General features: G+C 41.4%; 2 protein-coding genes across 2 annotated transcripts; both read right to left on the bottom strand.

Moving 5' to 3' along the window:
* Positions 1-1145: 1145 nt before the first annotated feature.
* Positions 1146-5214, bottom strand: LOC132971851 (interferon-induced protein with tetratricopeptide repeats 1-like). Its single transcript, XM_061034617.1, has 2 exons — positions 5030-5214; positions 1146-2569 (listed from the first exon to the last, which is right to left on the bottom strand). Exons 1-2 carry the CDS (start codon positions 5197-5199, stop codon positions 1285-1287), a joined length of 1455 nt encoding a protein of 484 aa, XP_060890600.1. The 5' UTR covers positions 5200-5214; the 3' UTR covers positions 1146-1284.
* LOC132971864 (interferon-induced protein with tetratricopeptide repeats 1-like) lies at positions 1146-24964 on the bottom strand. The gene is made up of 3 exons (XM_061034630.1): positions 24767-24964; positions 14533-15893; positions 1146-1216 (listed from the first exon to the last, which is right to left on the bottom strand). Exons 1-2 carry the CDS (start codon positions 24769-24771, stop codon positions 14606-14608), a joined length of 1293 nt encoding a protein of 430 aa, XP_060890613.1. The 5' UTR covers positions 24772-24964; the 3' UTR covers positions 1146-1216; positions 14533-14605.
* Positions 24965-25552: the final 588 nt, after the last annotated feature.

Raw genomic sequence — 25552 nt, 5'->3', positions numbered from 1 at the left:
CAATGAGCCCCCCTGAGTTTTCCAGGTAGACATCACTCCTCTGTAGAGAGAATAAAAATGGAGGACCTGCGCAAAAGTTTTGCTCTAGGCTGGGGGTGGAGTCCATGGGTGGAGATACCAGGGGGGGAGGGGAGGGTAATTTTTTAAACCAGAATCCCACTGTGTCATCACAAGGAGAGCACATTTGAAACAGAGCATTTTTCTCTCTGTTGTAAGACTTATGCAGACCTCAAACAAAGGACTGGATGGGTTTATCAGGTTACCCAAATATATGTTCAGAAACACTAAAAGTGGATTTTTAATAATGTGTCCCCTTCAAGATTTTAAAAATCGTTTAGTGTGATAGGCTTTAGCAGAATTAGGACGCTTATGATCTGACGAGGCTTAAATTTCTAGCGCCGTCCTCCCGATAGTTTAGAACTGAAGAAGGTGAAACCACTGAAACAAACAACTTCAAGACGATTTCTTGGTGTGCACACTGTTCATTTATTGGTTTGAAGCTTAAACACAGCTTGAGCAAACAGGAGCATCTTAATATATAATTTTCAGGTCACAGCAAATAAAATTTCACATGAACAATGAGGACTTTAAATATCCAAAGTGAAGCACATTCTTATAAAATCCATTAATTATAAAAACTGAAAATACAGCATTGAAAAAACACAACAGAAGCAAAATACATGATAATCACAATTCACACATTTCTTCATTAAGTATTCACCATGACGACCGTGTTTTACAGAGGACGTCACACCTACCAGGAGCTAGGGTGTAAGATTTAAAGGTCACATATTCTCCTCCTCTTCTTCAGTTTAAAAAAGTCTCAGAGCTTCCAAAAACATGTGTGAAGTTTCTTGTTCTAAATCCACTCTGGATGCAAGGGGCTACTGCCCTTTGTGATGTCATGAAGGGAACTCCGTCCTGAATTAGTAAGTCGTTCCCGACTCTCTCTCTCTCTCTCTCTCTCTCTCCTGTTTCTAACTCTATCCACTGTTTCTAACTCTATCCACTGTCCTATCTCTAAATAAACGCATAAAAGCCCAAAAATAAAAAATAATTAAGAAAATAATTAAAATAAACCTTCCTTTAATTTATTTCAAATAGTTTTGAATGACAGGAAATTAGTTTTTAGTTAGTTTTTATACTTGGCCCCCTCCTGTTTTTCATTCTTCTTCAGGATTCTTTTGCTCTTTATTACCACATGAAAGCAAAACACCTTCGTAGAAATTAGTTGTTTTTTTTTGCTTGGACAAAATTGTTCCCCCTAAATTTGCCTCCCTGTCTTTATTGCGTTGGCTCTTGCAGGTTTCTGAGAAACTCCTTTATTTCTCTGTCTTTCTTCTCCTCCAGGATTCCGATGCTTTTCTTACGGAAGTAGGATTTTTTTGGTATTGCTGCTGCCTTCATGTGATACTGTATCGACCTGTGGTAGTCGTTTCGATCACAGACTAAGTAATTTGCATATATGTTGTAAAGCATCTGTTTGTCTTCAGGTTCTGCTGGTTCATTTTTGAGCAGTTTCTGAAATATCTGCTCAGCTTTGGCCTTGCTGTGATGTGACTTTGCATAGATAGTTGCGAGGTCTGTTTCCTTTTTGAGTGAAGAGTGAGGGTAAAGAGAGAGCAGCTCCTCGTGGAGAGCGATTGCTCTGTCCATCATGCTTTGTTCTGGATCAGGGTAATTTCTGCTTTTATAAACGATCCTCGATCTGTAGAGGAACGCAACACATCTCTTCAGATAATGCACATCTGGATGTTCTTTCAGAACTTTCTCTGCCAAATCAATGGCGTCATCAACAGATATGTGGTCTACGTAAAGGTTTAGTAAGGCCCACATGCCACTGCCACTGCAGCACAGAGTGCTCACATTTCCAGCCAACTCACAGACTTCATCTCGAATGTTTTCTCCTTCATTAGCCCGTTGTTCAAGGTAGAGCGCAGCGAGGTACAAGTTCTCTGGATCCCGTTCCTTGGCTTGTCTCATTTTCTCCAACAGGTCAGGGTCCAGCCTTGTGTCACTGAAGTTTTGGGCGTTCTTTAACCATATGACATAGCTGGTGTTCCACTCCACCATGTCCGGCTGCATCCTGGCAGCTTTCTCAAAGTAATCAACAACCAGCTTCTTATCCTCTCCTAAGAACATCAGGGTCCAGGCCTTTTCAGCGTAGATCTCTGCATGGAGGTCGTCCTGGGATGGAGATGGGTATTTTTCCATCAGGGTATCAACCTTTGACAGGTAAGCCTGACTCTCCTCTAGATCTCCCATGTGGTGATGCAGCCAGGCCAGGTTCCCGTAGTTCACCACTAACCAAGGACCCTCATCTGCATCTCTCAGCTTGTTGAGGGTCTCTGCAGCCTTCTGGAACAAACTCTTAGCCTCTTCATTTAACCCCAGTTTATACTGAATGAACCCCCACAGGTTGTAACTGTGGCCCAGCCATTTATTTCCCTCCTCTGTGCTGAAGTCCTCCATCTTGTCTGTGAGACGTAAAAGTTTCGGCCTGCTGCGGTCCAGGTCCCAGGTGAAGTGGCACTGCAGGGACTCCAGTGTGGTTTGACTCTGAGCAGCACTGATGGAGAATAAAAAAACAAACATTTAAACACATCAGCAGCTAGTTTTTTTTGCTTTGAAGTGTGCTATGTTTGGATGTTTACTGTTCATCTCCCATGAAGAAAAGATGTTTTAAAGGAGCAATATGTAACTCAGACACCTAGTGTTTAAAATGAGTACTGCAGTTAAAATTCTACACATTGTATGGTCACAAATTAGACGACACTTTGGGTGGCTTTCCCTCTCTAAAGCAATGCTCATCTGTAATAATCACCTTTTTATACCAGCTATGATTGACCCACGATTTACATCTTTGGAGAGGAATGGCCTGCGCTGTCTGGGTGACTTGTACATTAATGATGTTTTTGCCAGTTTCGAACAATTACGTTCTGCATTCAATTTAAATAGCTCCGACTTTTTTTGATATTTTCAGCTCCGTGATTTTGCTAGGACCCACTCACCGGCATTCCCTCAAGTTCCAAACCTCAGTGGCATTGATCTGGCACTCAAGGCAAGAGTCTTGCCCAAAGGTCAGGTTTCCTACCTTTATGACCTCCTGTTCACAACTAACGAGTCTGCGGTAAATAAGATCAAGGCTGATTGGGAAATCGAATTACAAACCAACCTTTCTGAGGATTTCTGGAAAAAGGCTCTTGGGGCTGTTAATTCATCTAACACTAACACCTCCAGTCTGGTTAAGAAGGCTCATCAACGCCTCTTTTTCCTGAGGACACTGAAGAGACACCACCTGTCTTCAGCTGTACTGATGAACTTCTACCGCTGTGTGATCGAGAGCATCCTGACCAGTAGTGTCACAGTCTGGTACGGAAACTGCTCTGTCACAGACCGTAAGGCGCTACAGCGGGTGGTAAAAACCGCCCAGCGTATCACAAGGTGTCCACTTCCTGCCATTGAGGAAGTCCAAAGAAAACGCTGTCTGCGGCGAGCTCACAGCATCCTTAAAGACTCCTCCCACCCTGCCCACAGTCTGTTTACCCTCCTGCCCTCCGGTAGGCGCTTCAGAAGCCTCCGGACCAGAACCAGCAGACTGATCATTCAGTCTATGGCGCTGCGCGAGTTTCGACTAGCAGTAGTGGTCTGTCTTTATTCGTCTGTTTTCTAATGTCGTCAGTGTATAATCGACCAGAAACAACCTGATTTATATCTCACTGCTCGTCCCGGACCAGGTATGATCACTGGCAAATTTCTTGAAGTATGTGCAGATCAGTTATGTGATGTTTTTACAGATCTTTTCAACTTGTCACTTCTGACCAATCATGTTCAGGGCCTGCTTGACCCGATGCAATTTGCATATCAGGCAAACAGAAGTGTGGATGATGCCACTATTACTCTATTTAACTATTTATATAAACATCTTGAGGGTACAAAAACACATGCGAGGCTTTTATTTGTAGATTTCTCCTCAGCTTTTAATACAATCCAACCCCACATTTTAGCAAAGAAACTGCTGTCCCATTTTAACCTTGATGCTGGGTTGGTGAAATGGATCTTGGACTTTTTAACTTGCAGGCCTCAGGCAGTCAGGGCGAATGGTGCCCTATCCGAGAAGCGGCTGTCATCCACAGGCTCACCACTTTATTGCCCTTTATTGTATATTTTATATACAAACGACTGTAGGAGCACCTATGACAACAGGCATCTCCTGAAGTTTGCGGACGATACTGTTCTAATCAGTCTGCTCCAAGATGGAGAGGTCGATCATGGGCCTGTTGTGAAGGACTTTGTGGAGTGGTGCGACCACCACTTCTTAAAGATCAATGTCAAAAAAACAAAAGAGATGGTCATTGATTTTCAGAAAATCTCCCACTCAACCTTCCCGCCTATGATCAAAGGTACACCTGTGGAGAATGTTGAGTGTTACAAGTACCTGGGCACTGTGATTGACAAAAACTTCACTCCCCTTCACCCTCACACTCCTGTACGCAGCCTCCATTCTTTAAAAGCCAACCTCCTGTCTCCCCCACTTAGAACCAAGCGACGAACCCGGGGGGACAGAGCCATAGCTGCCCCCTCCCTCTGGAAACTCACTCCCTACACAAATTCAACACTGCACTGACCCTTCTACATTCAAATCACTGATCAAAACTCACCTCTCCAAACAAGCTTTTAATCTATGATTGTGATGTGTGTTCTGTTTATCTGTAGCTGCACCTTTATGTTGTTTTATTTATGATTTGTGTGTAATGTTGTAATGTCTCTTAGTCTGTCCTTACTGTTCTGATCCTTCTGTCTTTTTAACAAATGTACAGTGTCTTGAAATTGAAACTTATAAATAAAATGTATTATTATTATTTTACCCCAGACAAACAAAAAGTCACAAAAGCAACAAAGTGAGAAAAGTAAACGTATGAAACACTAAAATAATGAAGCTAAAGGGGAAGAAAAAGACAAATATGAAAGGGTTTGGAATTAATAAATTAGAAACATGTAAACATTTGTACGCAAGTCAGATACTCACCTCATCTTTCTGCTGTTTCTTCCTCTCAGATGTTTCCTCTTGATGTTGCTCTGTGGGTACAGTCGCTCCAGCTTCAGCTCTCTGGTGTGGATGACGTGATGTGCAGTAGCAGCTTTAAATGTCCGTGATAGAGGCGTGGCACTTTCCTTATCAGCAGGATGCAGTTTCATTTCTTAAGAATTTAAACTCAAAGCCTCAATATGTTGCAGGGCTCTCAAGTGTGAGTGTGTGTGTGTGTGTTTGTGTGATTATGGTTAGTGTTGTTTATTGTAGGTGTTAGTGGCAGGTTTTGAGGCCTTCAGCACAGGGTTTGGTGGCTCCCATTTGAAACACTGTGGTTCCAGGCCAGCCATTTTGACTGTCATGATTGGCGAAAGTGTTCCATTCAGTGCCAAGCTGTTTCTTGTTTTGGTCTTGTTTAGGCCGACCATGGAGAAAACCCTCTCTGCATCCGCATTTGAGTGTGGGAGCACTAAAACTAATGCTGCTATCTTAGATAGCCTCCCAAACTGGCTCAAACCGGTCACCTTTGAAAAAAAGGAACCAACTATTAAATGTTTTGCTTTTATTATGTCAATTAATTATGTGTATGTCAGGTGGCGCCAAATATTTCTTACCTTGCTCTTGGCTGAGGACATGCTCCCCCAAAACTCCTCAACATTAAAGGTGGTGGGATCTTGGGGCATGGGGATCTCCATGAGTTGATACTCCAGGAACTCCTCACTCACCTTGTCCTGTTCCTGTGGCCCATGGAAAGGAAGTAGTTCCTGAAATCTAAAAAGAGCAGAGGCTGAGGCTACTGGCAGGTGGAGGTGTGTGGGAGAATGCCAGACAATCCTGCTAATGGCCTTTCATGCTGAGAGACATTAGGGTGTGGTGTGAGCAGTGCAAAGCCTGTCAGACTCGCAGGTCCCCGGATCTCTGGTTGACCGCCCTCTGCAACGGGTGGCCGCAGATATTCTGGAACTGCCTGTGACATCTCGGGGGAATAGGTGCGTGCTGGTTGTGGAGGATTATTTTACTAAGTTTGTTAATGTGTACGCCCTTCCAAACCAGACTGCTCACACGGTTGCTCACTGTCTTTTTGAGGATTGTGTTTTGGTGCATGGAGTCCCTGAGGTCCTGCACACCGACCAAGGCCGCCAGTTTGAGGCGGACGTGATTCAGGGTCTCTGTCAGATGTTGGGGATCAAGAAAACGTGCACCATGGCATACAGTCCGAAGTCGGACGGAATGGTGGAACGCCATAATCGTACTCTGATTGACCAGCTTGCTAAGATGTTGCTCTCTCGTGGGGGCAAATGGGACAGTTATGTAAAACAGGTCGCCTTTGCATACGTGGTATGCGTGGTCGGGAGGCGCGTGTCCCTGCTGATGTGCTTGTGCCTGGTGTTGTTTCAGACTCTCGGGGGGCTGGATCTCTGCCATGGTATGTGTCATCCATGGTGGATGGACTGAAGGCTGCTTTCTCAGTCGCCAGGCTCAATGCTGCAGAGGCTCATGAGAGAAAAAAACTGTATTATGACGCTGATGTTTGCCACCGTGCCTATGAGGCGGGAGAGATGGTGTGGTTGAATAATCCCACTGAGAGCCGCACGAAGCTGGCGCCACATTGGAAGGGCCCATACCGGGTCATGGAGGCGTTGGCGTCTGGAAGTGAGGCTGCACTGACTTACCGCATCAGCAACCCTCTGGACTCTCTGGAGAGGCCTCAGGTGGTTCACCATGACAGGCTGAAACGTTATACTTTGCCAGTGCCTACAGGGACTGTTGGTGGCTCCCCTCCTACCCTTAAAGTATCTCCTCTTTTGGGGGTTTCGCCACTCCCGTTGTCGCCGCAAATGGTTGAGCAACAATTGGCTGGGGGTGTGGACATGAGTCTGTATGGGGAGTTTTCAGGGCCTGAACTAGTGCAGTCACGCAGGGGGCGTGTCCTGCGACCACCTTCACGTCTTCAGGATTTTGTGAGGTTCTGAGTTTGATGCTTGGTGTTTGTTTCCCTCTTTCTGGGATGTTTTTTTTTTCATGTGTTTTTGCTGATCATGTTAAGTACATTTGGGTGACAACTGTGATACAGAGGGTTTTTTTCATGCTCAGGTTAAATTCTGCTAGGGGACTGTTTTGAGAGGTTTCCTGTTGGTGCCTGTGCCAATGTTTTATGTGAAACGGGGACGTTTCAAGTTGAGGGGGGGACGTATGTAACAGATTGTTGTGTTTGTTATATGTACTGTATATCTCATTCGCTTTTAGAGTGAGGTGTCCCTAAAGGGTTACCGTAGCTGCCGTAAAGCAGTTGTTGTTGTTGTTATCCTGTTACACCGGTACACAGGTGTGTGTGTGTAATAAAGTGGAAGCCGTGGATAAAGAAGCTCCCCGCCTATGTGCCGTTTATTGTTTAAGTGTATCCAGTCCAACGAACCCAGAAAGCTCGGTTACAGAGGTAAGAGAAAAGCTTTGTGAATACGGGTCCTGATCTAGGACTAAAAAACAGGTGTCAGAATAGCTGCTGAAATTAGCAAGAATTCAACTGGCTGGCTAGTTCGCACACTCTGGTCAAACTGTTAGCTAATATTACTGATTACCAGCTGACTGGACACAATATTCCCCAACATACAGAAATCAAATGATGAGATGACTTACTGTAATAATATGATATGGTCCTCTTCTCCATAGACTGTAAATATAACGGTCCTGTCCCACGTCGATCAGTCTGTACTTCAGCGAGCGTCTGAATCAAAATGTCATTGGCGTCTTCTTTGTAACCAGAATGTAGCGTTGTTGTAGCAGGAATATCTAAATCTTACCCGGATACAGCAATGCTATTTATTGATTGGCTGTTGGGGTAGCTATATATATATATTTTTTGATTAGCTGGTGCGTGGCAAGCTCCTTCTGATCTCTATGGGAAACCCCCTTGATTCCTATCTGTTCCATTGTTAAAAAAAATAGCGGCGCAACTTGGTGGGCGTTATCCTGGTAATTTATGTGTGAGAAATACAAGGTGTGGCGTGTGAGCGTGTGAACAAGTTGAAATGTGTGTCTCTCACTCCCAATGCGTGAGACTTGAGAGCATTGATGTTGTCAGTTTTGGTGCGCTTTGGCGCCATCTGGAGGTCTCTGAGTGCAACTGCAGTGTCATAAAAACGGTCACGCCTCCCCATCTGACACCACGTGCATTTGTTGACAAACAAAGGGTGAGGAAGCCGGCAGAGACGCTGTGAGAAGATGAGGAACCACGCAGACTCAAAAGGTACAGTAATATTACCAGATTTTGATGGAGCCTGAGTGTCTGCAGCCCGTTGTCCAGTTTGTTTATTCAACTGTTACCATGACAACTATAGGTCGTGGGTAAATGGCTACATAGATCGGTTTGTAAGGTTACAAACTTTTTGGAGACAAAAGTAAAGCTGCTAAACGTGAGACAATGATGATGTCACCAGTAATGATGCAGCTGAATCTGTAATAAATGATGTCTGCAGGGATGTTCATTCTGCCGTATTACAGACTTGTTAGGCAGTAGTATAACCAGTTTGCAACCCTATGTAGAAAGTTATGTTATATAACGGTCTGTTTGTGCATTGCTGATGTAACCCCGTGTGTTCTGGCTCTGTATTTACAGACAAATTAACAGAAACCGATGAATTGTGTTGTGAGCCGGGATCAAACATCTCCCCTGATAAAAGAAAAAACGTGTGATTTAGGAGAGACTACGGGGTTTCCTATTGCGCGAGACGCTAGCTTAACATTCACGACTAATGAATAACTTTATGAATATTATTCAAAACTCCGCAGAACTGATACGGGATGAGTCGAATATGATCAGTATCTGAAAACCACAGTTTGATTTCATCTAAAAAAATACTTTAAAATGTGTTTATCGACGGAGCGTGAATCATCATTAACCTACCTCCGACCAACCTGTCAACGGCTCTGACCACATTCCTCCGTCATCACACACACTGTGGCAATTCTAGAGTCTCTTGGGGATTATTCCTCTTCATTTTACTTTGTTGACTTTCAGAAACTCATTTTGGTTTTCAAAGCAATAATGGATGTGACACTTAGCAGGGCAACAACAGTGAGTGCTGTCAGATGGGGCCCCCTTAGGGAGGTTTCCTACTGTCATTTTGGGCCACTGCTTTGGTTTACATTTGTGAGCCCTGAGGGGCCCCTACTGGTCTGGGGCACACACACACACACACACACACACACAGACTCCAGAATAAACATTCAGGAGAATAATGTATAACTCAAAACAAGATATACAATGAAAATCAAGTGTTTTGGGGAAATTCATATGCTGTCAATATCAACCTGTTGCACTGACAGAGTATGAGGTTTTTGTTTTTCAACATCGGTTTTCCTTTTATTCCAGGATTCAGCCCAAAACTTCAATTCACCATCAATGATGAGCCGGAGCCCGGAGTGGGGCGGAGTCAGTACAGGAATGCAGCATATAGACAATGTGTGTTATGGAAAATCAACTGGAGAGATACAACAAGTCACAATATACATGGGTAACACTTTACAATAAGGTACACACATTTTGCATACTTACTGGGAGACGAATGGGAAACTAACCACTAGATATAAACCGGAGTGCATATGTGAAAAGGGCTCTAGGTAACCATTAGTTAACAGGTAGATTTGTGTGGTTTATCCAGCTTTCATTATCCGTTAAATAATCATTAGCTACTCTACAACATGTGATGAAGAAGTAATCCATATCTACCCAGTACTTAGTGGTTTTCTAATGGTTACTTGAAACTTTAATCAAGCTATTTTTGCATTTCAGCATGAGCATACAAAAAAAAGTTTGGGTTTGGTGCTACATTACACAAATTTCCTACCAACATAACTTGAACTGCTCTTCTGCTGTTGTTTGTTTAGAGCGACAAGTGGTTCATCCATGCCATGATTGATGGTTAGCCTTTCACTGTGCCAAGACACACATGATCAGAACATGTGCTGCTGTGAAATGTTCTTATTCTCCCTGACACAATAAGTGTATAAAAGGCTCAGACAGTAGGTATCGTTCCTGTTAATTGCTCACGCTCCTCCTGCGTGTTGATGACGTAAGCATCTCAAGCTTTTTGCTTCTGCCTTTTCCTTTTCAGTCGCTACATAACACATGACTGTTGACTATGTTTGAACTGTCTGTATTGTTTAAAAATGATTGTAGATGTATAATGGCTGAATAAAATACTCATACATACATGAAGAATTAAAAAAACCTACAATCTACTAACAGGAATCTCAGATCATAATATAATTTTGTTCTCACAAAAACTCTCAAAAACAAGATTTCCCAACTCATACACAACTAGAAGTTGTCATGAGTTCATTCCACAAAACCAAATTCCAAGTCTGGACGCAGCTCTCAAAGAGAGTGACTGGAGTGAAACTCTCATGAGTGAAAATATAGAAAATGGTTGTGATATATTTGGTTTAAAACTAAATGAAATAATGTCTCCATTTCTGAGAAAGGGAAAACAAAGAAAAAATAAAAGGAATCCACTGCCCTGGATAGATGAAGAATGCAGAAAACTAATGAAAGACAGTATATGTTGCTTAAAATAGCATTAAAATCAGGTCTGACCACAGACAGACAGAGATTTACCTCAATTAGAAATAAAGTAATAAGCACAATGCGGCGGGCAAAGGCAAATTTCTTCATGACCATTATTGAAGATGCAAAAGGAAATAACAAAGTTATATGGCAAAATATTAATAAACTAATTGGTAGTCAACCTAAAAATTTATCATTTTGAAATAAAACTTAACAACGTACCTGTGCAAAATCCCTCAACTATAGCCACTGAAATGAACAAATACTTTATGAATTCGGTTAACGAGATAACACAACAGTTTACCCCCCTAACTGTATACATAACCTTCCTAATCCCAATCATGCAGCTTTTAAGAAAGCAGAAATATCTGAAGTAGAGGTGATGAATATTATTAACTCCCTCAAACGGTCAAAATCCAAAGATGTGTCTGGACTCGACACACATTTTTTAAAATTGTATAAATAATCATTAATTGTACCAATTACACATTTGCTTAATTTATCCTTTAAACCAAATGTAGTGCCCTCAGCGTGGAAGCTTGCTGTTATCACCCCAATTTTTAAATCTGGTGATAAAACAGAAATGGCAAATTACTGACCTATCAGTATTCTACCCGTAATCTCCAAAAGAGAAGTGGGTCGCAAAACAACTGAATATACACTTAAATAATGGCCTTAAAATCAAAAGCCTTCTTGATAGGAATGCCTGTGTAGGTGCTGTATTCCTGGACCTCAAGAAGGCTTTTGATACCGTCAACCATACTGTTCTTATCTCAAAATTAACTTGTTACAATTTTTCACAGGAAGCACTACTCTGGTTTGAATCATACTTATCAATTAGAAAACAATGCGTGTCCATCTCTGGCACCAAATCCTCTTACCTTGACTGTCCAACAGGGGTCCCACAAGGCAGTATTTTGGGACCTATTTTATTTACTATTTATATAAATGACCTTCCGGAAGTGTGTAAAAATGTAAACATTAAAATGTATGCTGACGATGCCGTTGTTTTTGCACAGGGCAGAAATACTCATGAAGTCTCACAAATTTTAACAACAGCCATGACCCAAGTGCAAAGCTGGGTCAAAGATTCATGTCTTCAATTAAACGCAAAGAAAACGGTCTGTATGATGTTCACTAAACAGCCAACCAGCCTTCAGCAATCCGGCGTTTACCTGGAAGGTGTAGAGCTTAGTCTAGCTAATGAGTTTAAATATTTAGGCCTAACATTGGACCCAACATTAACATTTAAAAAACACATCAAACAATTAACAAAGACGGTAAATTTTAATATAAACAATTTTAGACAGGTAAGATCCTTTATGAATATAAATGCTGCTCGAATGGTTTTACACTTGATGATTTTTTCACATATTGAATACTGTATAACCACACGGTCACTTTCTGCTGGCACAACACTTAAACCAATACAATCTCTTTTTAAAAAGGCCATAAAAATCTTTGACAAAAAGCCATTTTCGTTTCACCATTGCACTCTTTTAGATAAACATAATTTACTAAATTTCCATAATTTTGTTCATTTTAAAAATGCATGTTTTATATATAAAATTTTGCACAGACTTGCTCCTCCTCCTTTGAAGGACTTTATAAAGCTGAAATCTGCCAGTGGGATCGGCACCAGGGCCACAGCCCGAGGAGACTGTGAGGTCCCATACAGACGCACTACATTCAGACAAACTGTTCTGTCAGTCAAAGGAACTAAATATTGGAATATTCTCCCACTCACAATAAGAGACTCACAAACATATGCATCCTTCAAAACACACCTCAAACAGTGGATAAAAGAAAACCAAGTCTGTGAACACTTTTAACCTTTAACCTCTATTATTGTCTTGTGTCACTTGTGCCTTTGTATTTCATTTGTATTTTATTTGTATTTTATTTGTAATTTGTCTTTCTCTCTTACCTGCCTAGGGACAACAGATGGAAACTAGCACTTCTGCTATAATCTGGCATTTTTACAGCTGTAATTGTTACAGCTGTTCATTCATATGCACTATCCCAAACAAATAAATAAATAAATAAATAAAATAAATGATCAGTTTGCCAGCGTGCGTGTGTTCGGAAAGGAGAGCGGCAGATTATAAATTCACCGTACTCTGCAACATGATGATGAATCAGTTTATGGACGCCATCTTGTAATACTCTTAGTTTACCAGCAGATGGCGCCTGTGCTACTTGTAAACCCAGACAGTAAAGTGTATGTGAAGTTGTTAAGCTGTCTAAAGAGCTAATTTCTTCCAGTTATGTTTGTTGAACTCGAATATTTCTGCCAAATAACTTACTCTAATAATTATAAGGAATATATTATGTTAGAAATGAGTGTTAGTTTTCTATTTAATCTTTGTGCTGGATGTGAACATTGTTATTCATGTCATGTTTGTGACCCTGTATAAACCAGCTCTCTCAGAACGCTCCGTTTTGGTGTGTGTGTCTCTTTAAATGCAATGAGCCCCCCTGAGTTTTCCTAGTAGACATCACTCCTCTGTAGAGAGAATAAAAATGGCGGATCTGCGCAAAAGTTTTGTTCTAGGCTGGAGGTGGAGCCCATGGGTGGAGATACCAGGGGGGAGGGGAGGGGATTTTTTAAAACCAGAATCCCACTGTGACATCACAAGGAGAGCACATTTGAAACTGAGCATTTTTCTCTGTGTTGTAAGACTTATGCAGAACTCAAACAAAGGACTGGATGGGTTTATTTCACATTTTGTGGGTCAGTAGACTCTCAGGTTACCCAAATATATGTTCAAAAACACTGAAGAAGTGGATTTTTAATAATATGTCCCCTTCAGGATTTTAAAAATAATTTAGTGTGATAGGCTTTAGCAGAATTAGGACGCTTATGATCCGACGAGGCTTGAATTTCTAGCTCCGTCCTCCCGATAGTTTAGAACTGAAGAAGGTCAAACCACTGAAACAAACAACTTCAAGACAATTTCTTGGTGTGCACACTGTTCATTTATTGGTATAAAGCTTAAACACAGCTTGAGCAAACAGGAGCATCTTAATATATAATTTTCAGGTCACAGCAAATAAATTTTCACATGAACAATGAGGACTTTAAATATCCAAAGTGAAGCACATTCTTATAAAATCCATTAATTCTAAACACTGAAAATACAGCATTGAAAAAACACAACAGAAGCAAAATACATGATAATCACAATTCACACATTTCTTCATTAAGTATTCACCATGACGACCGTGTTTTACAGAGGACGTCACACCTACCAGGAGCTAGGGTGTAAGAATTAAAGGTCACATATCCTCCTCCTCTTCTTCAGTTTAAATGAGTCTCAGAGCTCCTCAAAACATGTGTGTGAAGTTTCTTGTTCTAAATCCACTCTGATCCTGTATTTGATCATGCCTATAAACCCCTCTATTTCAGCCCTGCTCAGAACAGGCTGTTTCTGTGTCTATACCTTTAAATATGCAAATGAGCTGTGTCTGACCACGCCCCCTCTCTGGAAGGGCTTGGGTGTACTCTGTCTTTCTCTCTCCATGTCCTATTGTTTACGGTGAGAAGGCAGACTCAGAGGGCAGAACAAACACCTAGCTGTGGGAGTGTCACCCACCTGGGGGAGGGGCTACTGCCCTTTGTGATGTCATGAAGGGAACTCCGTCCTGAATTAGTAAGTCGTTCCCAACTCTCTCTCTCTCTCTCTCTCTGGTTTCTAACTCTATCCACTGTCCTATCTCTAAATACACGAATAAAAGCCCCAAAATAAAAATAATTAAGAAAATATTAAAAATAAACCTTCCTTTAATTTATTTCAAATAGTTTTGAATAACAAGAAATTAGTTTTTAGTTAGTTTTTATCCTTATTTTTTGGATGCCCTGGAAGAATTGGCCCCCCTCCTGTTTTTTCATTCTTCTTCTGTTGCTCTTTATTACCACATGAAAGCAAAACACCTTTGTAGAAATTAGATGTTGTTTTTTTTTTTGCTTGGACAAAATTGTTCCCCCTAAATTTGCCTCCCTATCTTTACTGCGTTGGCTCTTGCAGGTTTCTGAGAAACTCCTCTATTTCTCTGCACATTATGCCTCTATCTATAGTCTTCTCCAGCATTCTGATGCTTTTCTTACGGAAGGAAGATATTTCTGGTATTGCTGCTGCCTTCATGTGATACTGTATCGACCCGTGGTGCTCTTTTTGATTAAAGTATAAATGATCTGCATATATGCTGTAAAGCATCTGTTTGTCTTCAGGTTCTGCTGGTTCATTTTTGAGCAGTTTCTGAAATATCTGCTCAGCTTTGGCCTTGCTGTGATGTGACTTTGCATAGATAGTTGCGAGGTCTATTTCCTTTTTGAGTGAAGAGTGAGGGTAAAGAGAGATCAGCTCCTCGTGGAGAGCGATTGCTCTGTCCATCATGCTTTGTTCTGGATCAGGGTCATTTCTGCTTTTATAAACGATCCTCCATCTGTAGCAGAGTGCAACAAATCTCTTCAGATAACGCACATCTGGATGTTCTTTCAAAACTTTCTCTGCCAAATAAATGGCGTCATCAACTGATATGTGGTCTATGTAAAGGTTTAGTAAGGCCCACATGCCACTGCCACTGCTCACATTTCCAGCCAACTTACGGACTTCATTTCGAATGTTTTCTCCTTCATTAGCCCGTTGTTCAAGGTAGAGAGCAGCGAGGTACAAGTTCTTTGGATCCCGTTCCTTGGCTTGTCTCATTTTCTCCAACAGGTCAGGGTCAAGCCTTGGGTCACTGAAGTTTTGGGCATTCTTTAACCATATGACATAGCTGGTGTTCCAATCCACCATGTTCGGCTGCATCCTGGCAGCTTTCTCAAAGTAATCAACCACCAGCTTCTTATCCTCTCCGAAGAACATCAGGGTCCAGGCTTTTTCAGCGTAGATCTCTGGATGGAGGTCGTCCTGGGATGGAGATGGGTATTTTTCCATCAGGGCATCAACCTTTGACAGGTAAGCCTGACTCTCCTCTAGATCTCCCAGGTGGTGGTGCAGCCAGGCCAGGTTCCCGTAGTTCACCACTAACCAAGGACCCTCATCTCTCTTTCTCAGCATGTTGAGGGTCTCTGCAGCCTTCTGGAACAAACTCTTAGCCTCTTCATTTAACCCCAGCTTATACTGAATGATCCCCCACAGGTTGTAAATGTGGCCCAGCCATCGATTTCCCTCCTCTGTGCTGAAGTCCTCCATCTTGTCTGTGAGACGTAAAAGTTTCGGCCTGCTGCGGTCCAGGTTCCAGGTGAAGTGGCACTGCAGGGACTCCAGTGTGGTTTGACTCTGAGCAGCACTGATGGAGAATAAAAAACAAACATTTAAACACATCAGCAGCTAGTTTTGACTTTTGTGTTCTTGTTTGTTACGTCTCGTCTCGCCGTGTCTCCTCTACTCTTCTAAACCTGAGCTGTCAATCGCCTTTATTACCCTATTATATAGTCAGATAATTAAGTAAACTTCTCAGATAAATAAAAAACAGACTAAATTATTTGGTGGACATCACTGCATGGGCTCAGGAACACTTCCAGGAGACATAGTCTGTGAACACAGCTCATCTCTGGATTCACAATGTTAGCTGAAACCCTACCATGTGTAGGGTTGCCACCTTCCAAGCAGAAAAATAAGGGACACCCGGCAGCGGGGTGCAACTCAGTAGGGGCCTGACCACCACTGGCCCAACAGTGGGGTGGGGCACCAGTTGTGGTGAATCATGATTTAAAACGTGGTTTTAATGAAGTAATAAGAGTCATACTTAAATTATAATTATTAATTAACACTTTTTTTTTCTGAAATAATTTACAAAAACGCAAAACTTCAGTGTAAAGGCAGATACAGTAATGTATGCACAATGAAATGCACCTAACACGACTTCAGCAGATGATTACTACTAGCTATTTAATTTACAACTGAACTTAAAGTTCAAATAAAGTTATTAACTTAACATTAATTCATTAACAGAGTATTATTGAAGTGCTTTTGACACTGCTGTAACATAGAGAGGAGGATGACAGATTTTTTATTAAATAAACAGTAAGAATTTAATAGTATTTTCATTCATTCATTCTGTCCTTCTGTCTTTCGTTTTTGTTGTTTTCTCATGAAATCATGAATGATACTATTAATATGGGTTTGAACTATTTTCTTATTGTATTAATTAAGTGTCTACTGTCGATATATTGATGTTGTATTGATGATATCTCACCCAGGCCAAACTGTGAATACAGATTTGGCTAAAATAAATGTCATCTTTTTGTTTTATGTACCGAAAAATATTCACACTATCCAAACTATACTGGAATAACCTATCTATAAACATGGGAGAAAATATATTAAGTAGGCCTACAATAGTTTCCTTTACATTATATTAATTCAGTATACTGAACTTTCGTGGTCATTCAGTAGGCATTTTTGGGGTCTGCGCAGTATACTGAACATTTCAGTATGGATACTAACTTCCGGGTTTCATGCAGTATGGATCGGATGCGTGCTTTCAGGAAATGAATTGAATACTAACTCCCACAATGCTGTGCGAAATTAAACGTAAATCAAAACAAACGAGCGTGGATTAATTGAATAAATATTTAATCTAGAGTTAAAGTCCCGACTGAAATCACTACTTTTAATTAACAACAGAAAATATAACAAATATCTGCATTATTATAAAACCTTTCCCCCTCTATTTAAATAATGATTTCACTATTTAAATGTGTCTTTATTGGTTTATTTTATATTCTGTATCTTACTGTCTTTCATTTGTACTTTTCTTTATGTACTGTATGTTATTTAGTTATTTAATCTGCCTTTTACTTGATTTACATTGTGATATTGTTTTTTGTTTACCTGACTGTATATGAGCATTACTCTTCTTGAATAAAGATAAACAAAAAAAAACGAACAAAAAAACGGGTGAATGCGGCCGGTTCGGGAAACGTAAATGACGCCACTTCCATACTGAATGAATCAGACGAAGTAGGAACAAATATCTGCCTACTGTGTGTGCATACTGAATAGAAGGTACTAACAGTATGCAGCACGGATAGTACGTACTGCATACTGCCTACTGCCTACTGAAAGATTGAGTATGTACTTGGCAATTCGGATACAGCCCTGCAGACATGTTTCCTTCTGACTCCTATGACTTTCTTTCACACAATCACTGACGAGCTCTCATTGCCAAAAAAGAACCAAACAAACCAACGGACGCTCCGAGGAGGCGGGAACTAGCCGGCTGAATCGGGCTGAATGATGCTGAGTTCAAGGCATCTTGGAAATACGGGACAAACCGCGTCTCGTATTGATTCAAAACGGGACGCAATATCAAAGTGTAAAATACGGGACGATTCCGTATTTTAAGGGACGGGTGGCAACCCTAACCATGTGTCATGATTTGGTTTTGTATTTGAGTTTCCGTGTTTTATCCCAGTGTTGCTGGTTTTTCCCTTGTGTGTTTCCTAGTTTTGTCTTCAGTGTTTTCTGTTTTATTTTGTCATTTATTATCCTCGTGTATCTCTGTGTTCTAGTGTGTTTTGTTAGATTTCTTGAGTTCTGTGTGTCTTTAGTGTTTCATGATTTAGTTTGTAGTTGTCCTCAGTGTTTCTTGTATTCCTGCCTCTGTGTGTTTCCCAGTGTGTTTGCCCTGATTGTCTTCACCTGTGTCATTAGTCTCACCTGTGTCTGATTACCCCATGTCTATTTAGTCTCTGTGTTTCTTCCCTTCTGTGGCAGTTCGTTGGATGTGTTTGTCGGTGCGTATGTTATGTCAGTGTACCGGTGGCTCCCTGTTTTTGAGCCCTGTGTTTTTGTTGAACTTGTTGAAGTAAGTTTTTGTTTGGCTTTTTGTTAAAATAAATAGTTTAGTTAATTCTGCACTTGGGTCCACACCTCCTTGTTTTTCAATTGTGACACCATGCAAAGCACAAGCTGTATATAAACCAGATCCAGAAACATTGCTGGCTTTCCTTGGGCCTGAGGTCGTTTAAAATGGACTAAGTCGAAGTGGAACACTGTCCTGAGGTCTGACAATTTGAAATCTTTTTAGAAAAAATGGACGCTGCATCCTCCGGGGCTAAAGAGGAGAGGGACCATCTGGCTTGTTATCAGCGCTCAGATAAAAAAAAAAAACAGCACCTGTGATGGTATGGGGGTGCATGGGTAAACTGCACATCTGTCAAGGCTCCATTAATGCTGAACCATACATACAGGTTTTGGAGCAACATATGCAACCAAATAGAAAACCTCTTTTCTGGGAAGGCCTTGTTTATTGCAGTAGCATAATGTCAAACCACATTCTGCACAGTGACAACAGAATGGCTCATAAGTCAAAAGCCTCATTTCCACCTAGCGGTCCGGTCAGAGGTCTGCACCTCCAAGGTCGCCCATGGGGGCCAAAAATCCAAAACAGCATTGAAATAACTCTCGAAATCTGCAGGATATTTAATCTTGCCGTGTTTTCTGTTTGTCCTTTATTACTGCTGTCAGACGGAAAGTGACGGTTCTTTTAACCAATCAACGGACTGCGGTTTGTCTCGCTCCAACCTTCAGGGTCGGATTGGTACACTTGGCACCTAATGTGGATCTAATGTGTTTGGATTAAATCTTTTATTGGATGTAAACTGTTGGGACTCAGTTTGATGGATTATTATGATCAGGAGAGTTCAGTAAACCTTCAAACGGTTAAAAGGTGTTGTTTGTTTGTCGGTGGTCTGACAGATGGGTAGATTGTGACTGCTGTTGTGGTCTGACCTGCACACACTGGGCCGTTTGAGTAACAGGGTCAAATATGCTGGTGCATGACCGTTTATGTTTTCATAATTACACAAAATTACCTGGCAATTGTCTGTTTTGTCTTATTTTGTAGTCTGCAGCCCCTTCTTTCTTGACAACAACACAGAGTTCAGACCAGGAGGCAGAGCTGCAGTCTTAAACGCTTCTCTGCGCCTCCCTTAGATCTCTCTCCCAGTCACTATAGCTGTAATTCGAACTGTAGTTATACTACAGGTACTGTGTTTTTATAAGTCATCCAAACGTAGAAAAAAAAGGCGTAAATCGTCAAAATCTCATTAGAATCAAAACTACGAATACGATTTTGCAAAAAAATCAGAATATTCACTGCAGACTTTTGAACATTAGTCCTTAGCATCCAAATCTCGTTTAGTGAATGATCTGATATCAGATCAGCATATTGATTTACTTTGTTTGACTGAAACCTGGCTGTGTCGAGATGAATTCAAATTCAATTCAAATTCGAATTCAAAAAACTTTATTTGTCCCCGGGGGGCAATTCAAAGGCACACAGAGCAATGAATTAACAACAGTGCAAGTAAACAAAACATTTTAACCTAAATATAAAGTGTCAATTTAAATACAACTTAAACTTAACTTAAAAATACAAAATATAAAACAGTAGATATAAGTGGACAGTGATCGGACTAACAGATGTAAACAGACCTATGTGCAGTAAACGAGAAATAAATATATATATACAGAGCTATGTGCAAGTAGGCAAATACTAGATGATAAGTTATTAAGGTGCATGGTGAATAATAATGGAACAACAGAACTAATATATACAATATAACTGTAAGGTAAAAATGAGATAAATAAAGTGACCGTAGTGCGCTGATGGATAAGAACAACAGGAATAAATTAACCAGAACTGTATGAATACTGATATAAGATGGATAGAATAAAGTGATGTAATGCATGAGACCAGATAAAGCAGAGGCAGTTAAGGTGCACGGCAAATATAAAGGAAGTAAAAAAGCAAAGTTCACGGCTGAGAGTCTGCATTGGGTGAGAGGTGTTGGTGTCTGTTGGGGGGTTAGGAGTTGAGGAGCTGGACAGCCCTGGGAACAAAGGTTGCTCTTCTCCTCTGTGTCCTGCAGCAGGGACGGCGAAGCTGGCGTCCTGAGGGGAGCCACTCAAACGCTGACTATCTGTAAATCTCAGTCACTAACCACCTACTTTCCTGGGAGCTCTTGAGCTCTCTTAGGCTCCTCGAGATCGTTGGTTGACGGCCTGCCAGAACAACCCTCCCCCCCACCGGATTGTTGATGGACGGCCTGCCAGAACAACCCCCCTCCCCACCGGATTGTTGATGGACGGCTTGCCTCCCCCCACCCCCTTGCTCCCTATCCCTCTTCCTGCATCTTATCCCATCTCTCCCCCTATCCCCTTCCAAGCAGTCTAGGCCTGTGAAGGCTGTTTCGTCATGAGCCGGGGATCCGGCCAAAGATTTCTGCCTTTTAATAAGACAGTTTTTTCTTACCACTGTAACTTTTGCTGCTTTGCTAAAGTGCTCATGATGGATAGGCCGGATCTTTGTAACATAGCAATAAGTAAGGTCTTTTTACCTGCTCTTTTGTAATGTTAAAAGACAAAGAGTAAGGTATTTTACCTGCTTTTTGTAAAGTGTCTCGAGATAACACTTGTTATGAGTTGACGCTATACAAATAAAAATTGATTGACTGATTGATTGATTCTTTGGTTAGTATTATGTATCCGTTTTGCCCCCTCCCCTCTGCCCTTTTGTACAATTTCCAGTGGGAGAGGTGGGTGTCCATTGTTTTGCCTAAGTGAGAGAAACAATTAAACAAGTCATCATAGAATAAATTGTTATTCCAAGTCTAGAAGACAAACAGTTTAATGACGTGGTTAATCTCTTATGTTGCAAAAACAACTACAAAACATTTGACGATTAGTCGACGATGTAAATCCGTTGGGGGGACAGGCCTACTGCAGAGTGGTAAACATGACCCTATCACAACTTTTCTTAAATGTGTTACTGGCATAAAATATAAAATGGGCACATCATACTTTTCCAAAAAACATTGAAATGTCTCAGTTTCAACAGTTGTCTGTGTTATTTTCAATTAATCAATTTTTATCTTATCATTTTACACAACGTCCGACTTCTATTGAACCATCAATCAATCAATCAACTTTTATTTGTATAGCGTCAACTCATAACAAGTGTTATCTCGAGACACTTTACAAGAAGCAGGTAAAATACCTTACTCATTGTTATGTTACAAAAAGCAGGTAAAAGACCTTACTCATTGTTATGTTACAAAAAGCAGGTAAAAGACCTTACTCATTGTTATGTTACAAAAAGCAGGTAAAAGACCTTACTCATTGTTATGTTACAAAAGAGCAGGTAAAAGACCTTACTCATTGTTATGTTACAAAAGAGCAGGTAAAAGACCTTACTCATTGTTATGTTACAAAAGAGCAGGTAAAAAGACATTACTTATTGTTATGTTACATAAAGCAGGTAAAAGACCTTACTTATTGTTATGTTACAAAAAGCAGGTAAAAAGACCTTAGTCATTGTTATGTTACAAAGATCCAGCCTATCCATCATGAGCACTTGTGGGGTTGTTTGTTCTTACCATGTACTTCCTGTGCAGAGGTTTGCGCAGAGGCCTCTGGTAAACAGGATATGGGCTTGGTGCGATCTGAACAGCGATATTTCAGCAACTGTCGCAGTTTTATTTTAACACATGAGCACAATACATTTTCCATTACACATTCCACCTCTTCAATAAAACCCCCCAGAAAAATCAGTCGTAATGATGATTACTTAAAAGGAAACACAAATTAAAATCATCCCTCACCCTGCACACTCAAAAAGACCACATCATCACCTCAAACTGGCCTTTGAATACTCGCTCTCTCAACAATAAAAGCCTCATTCTCCATGACTTCATAACCGACACCAATAATGGACTCCCTTTTTCTCACCGAAACCTGGCAAAATGCCATGGACTATTCCTCACTAAACTAAACCACAAACACAGGATACACATACATCGACAAACCCCGTCCCGATGGACAGGGTGGTGGTGTTGCTGCTGTTTACAGGAAGAACATTCAAACTAGCACCATTCCCAACCCTGCAGTTGACTCCTTTGAACACATTGTTTTCAAACTCTCTGGTCCTACTCCCCTGGTCACTGCTGTAATCTATCGCCCCCCCCAAACCAAACCCTTCTTTTTTCAGTTATTTATGACTTTCTTACCCAACTCTGCTCAATTTCAACTTCTGTTTTGCTCCTTGGGGATTTTGACTTCCACATCAATGACAAATAGACTGCGAAATAATTCCTGGACCTACTTCACTGCCTCAACTTTCACAACAGACACATTCTGGACTGGACACAATCCATCAACTGTCAAGTCTCAACCTCAACATCTCCAACCATCTGGTTATAAACATGGACATTGACATCCCTCTTCCCTCTCCAAAGCTAAAACAAAAAATCTCCTTCAGAAACGTAAATTCAGTCGACCCCTCAGCTTTATCAGCCTCTATAACCAGCAAAATCCCCCCCCCTCCCTCTGAACTCATCACTTACTATAACAACACACTCTCCTTCTGTCTAGATCAACTGGCTAAACTTAAAACTAAAACTCTCTCATTCACACACTTTGCACCCTGATACACTCTCAAACTCCATAAAATGAAATCCCACAAACGCCAGCTGACTACCTCAGACAATACAAAGAAGCTCTCAGCGCAGCCCGGTCCACCTATTACTCACACCTAATCCACTCAGGCTCATCCAACCCCAAGGCTCTCTTCTCTACAATAAACAAACTCTTCAAGCCCAGTGACAACACCTCTTCCTCCTTCACAGTTGACAAATGCGATGCTTTTCTTTTATTATTCCAATCCAAAACTGACACCATTTACAGCAGCTTCAACACTCTCACTGTCCCCTCTTCATCCCTACCCGCATCCCCCCGCCTCATCACCCAACCTCTGTGTCAGTTCTCCCCTGTGTCCCCAAATGAGCTATCCATCATCACCACTAGCATTTACCACCACTAAGTCCTCCACCAGTACTCTCGACCCCATCCCATCAAGTCTTGTCAAAAACGATCTCCCGGCCATCTCGCCACTCATAACCTCAATCATCAACTCCTCCCTCTGCTCTTGTTCAGTACCCAAAACACCCAAACTGGCAGACGTCACCCCCATCCTCAAGAAACCTGGACTCAAAACCGACAGCATGTGAAACTTCCGCCCCATCTCCAACCTCTGCTTTCTGTCAAAAATACTGGAACGTGTTGTCTCCTACCCAGATCAAATCCCACCTCTCCTCCAATAACCTGTTTGAACCATTCCAGTCAGGCTTCCCAGCACAGCACAGAAACAGCTCTCCTCAAAGTCACCAACGACCTCCTCAACATCCTCAACATCCTCGGCCTCACTGCAGCCCCTGACACCATCAGCCACAGTATTCTTCTATCCAGCTTAGAACACTCACTCAACATCACTGGCACTGCTCTTTCCTGGTTAAAATCCTACCTCACCGACAGACAACAGTTTATCAAAATCCATCTTTAACTTGTTTTTATTAATATTAGCTTAATGTGATACACCTGATACCCTTCTGTTACTAAAGATGATCATCCAAAGTCCTTAATAAACTCCAAAACATCTAGGACTCTGCTGCACCCCTTCTCACCCACACCCGATCCAGTGAACACATCGCCCCTGTCCTACATATCTCCACTGGGTCCCTGTCCTGTACCGTATCCAATTCAAAATCCTTCTCCTTACACATAAAGCCCTAGACCACCAGGCCCCCTCCTACCTCACAGCTCACCCTCACACTCCTGTACGCAGCCTCCATTCTTTAAAAGCCAACCTCCTGTCTCCCCCACTTAGAACCAAGCGACGAACCCGGGGGGACAGAGCCATAGCTGCCCCCCTCCCTCTGGAAACTCACTCCCTACACACATTCAACACTGCACTGACCCTTCTACATTCAAATCACTGATCAAAACTCACCTCTCCAAACAAGCTTTTAATCTATGATTGTGATGTGTGTTCTGTTTATCTGTAGCTGCACCTTTATGTTGTTTTATTTATGATTTGTGTGTAATGTTGTAATGTCTCTTAGTCTGTCCTTACTGTTCTGATCCTTCTGTCTTTTTAACAAATGTACAGTGTCTTGAAATTGAAACTCATAAATAAAATGTATTATTATTATTTTACCCCAGACAAACAAAAAGTCACAAAAGCAACAAAGTGAGAAAAGTAAACGTGTGAAACACTAAAATAATGAAGCTAAAGGGGAAGAAAAAGACAAATAGGAAAGAGTTTGGAATTAATAAATTAGAAACATGTAAACATTCGTATGCAAGTCAGATACTCACCTCATCTTTCTGCTGTTTCTTCCTCTCAGATGTTTCCTCTTGAAGTTGCTCTCTGGTTACAGTCGCTCCAGGTTCAGCTCTCTAGTGTGGATGACGTGATGTGCAGTAGCAGCTTTAAATGTCCATGATAGAGGCGTGGCACTTTCCTTATCAGCAGGATGTTATGTGACTTTCCTTTCCTTTCTTAAAAATTAAAAATCAAAGCCTCAATATGTTGTCAGTTTTGGTTTGCTTTGGCGCCATCTGGAGGTCTCTGAGTGCAACTGCAGTGTCATAAAAACGGTCACGCCTCCCCCTCTGACACCACGTGCATTTGTTGACAAACAAAGGGTGAGGAAGCCGGCAGAGACGCTGTGAGAAGATGAGGAACCACGCAGACTCAAAAGGTACAGTAATATTACCAGATTTTGATGGAGCCTGAGTGTCTGCAGCCCGTTGTCCAGTTTGTTTATTCAACTGTTACCATGACAACTATAGGTCGTGGGTAAATGGCTACATAGATCGGTTTGTCAGGTTACAAACTTTTTGGAGACAAAAGTAAAGCTGCTAAACGTGAGACAATGATGACGTCACCGGTAATGATGCAGCTGAATCTGTAATAAATGATGTCTGCAGGGATGTTCATTCTGCCGTATTACAGACTTGTTAGGCAGTAGTATAACCAGTTTGCAACCCTATGTAGAAAGTTAGGTTATATAACGGTCTGTTTGTGCATTGCTGATGTAACCCCGTGTGTTCTGGCTCTGTATTTACAGACAAATTAACAGAAACCGATGAATTGTGTTG

This window comes from Labrus mixtus, chromosome 3, assembly GCF_963584025.1.
Source record: "Labrus mixtus chromosome 3, fLabMix1.1, whole genome shotgun sequence".
Taxonomy (NCBI): domain Eukaryota; kingdom Metazoa; phylum Chordata; class Actinopteri; order Labriformes; family Labridae; genus Labrus; species Labrus mixtus.
This window is presented reverse-complemented; position numbering and strand designations above follow the sequence as displayed.

Excerpts from the sequence above, each read along its gene's own strand:
- LOC132971851 (XM_061034617.1), bottom strand. The coding sequence starts at position 5,199 with ATGAAACTGCATCCTGCTGATAAGGAAAGTGCCACGCCTCTATCACGG. Across the intron at positions 2,570-5,029 it reads AGAAACAGCAGAAAGATGAG|TGCTGCTCAGAGTCAAACCA; the intron begins GTGAGTATCTGA and ends ATTCTCCATCAG.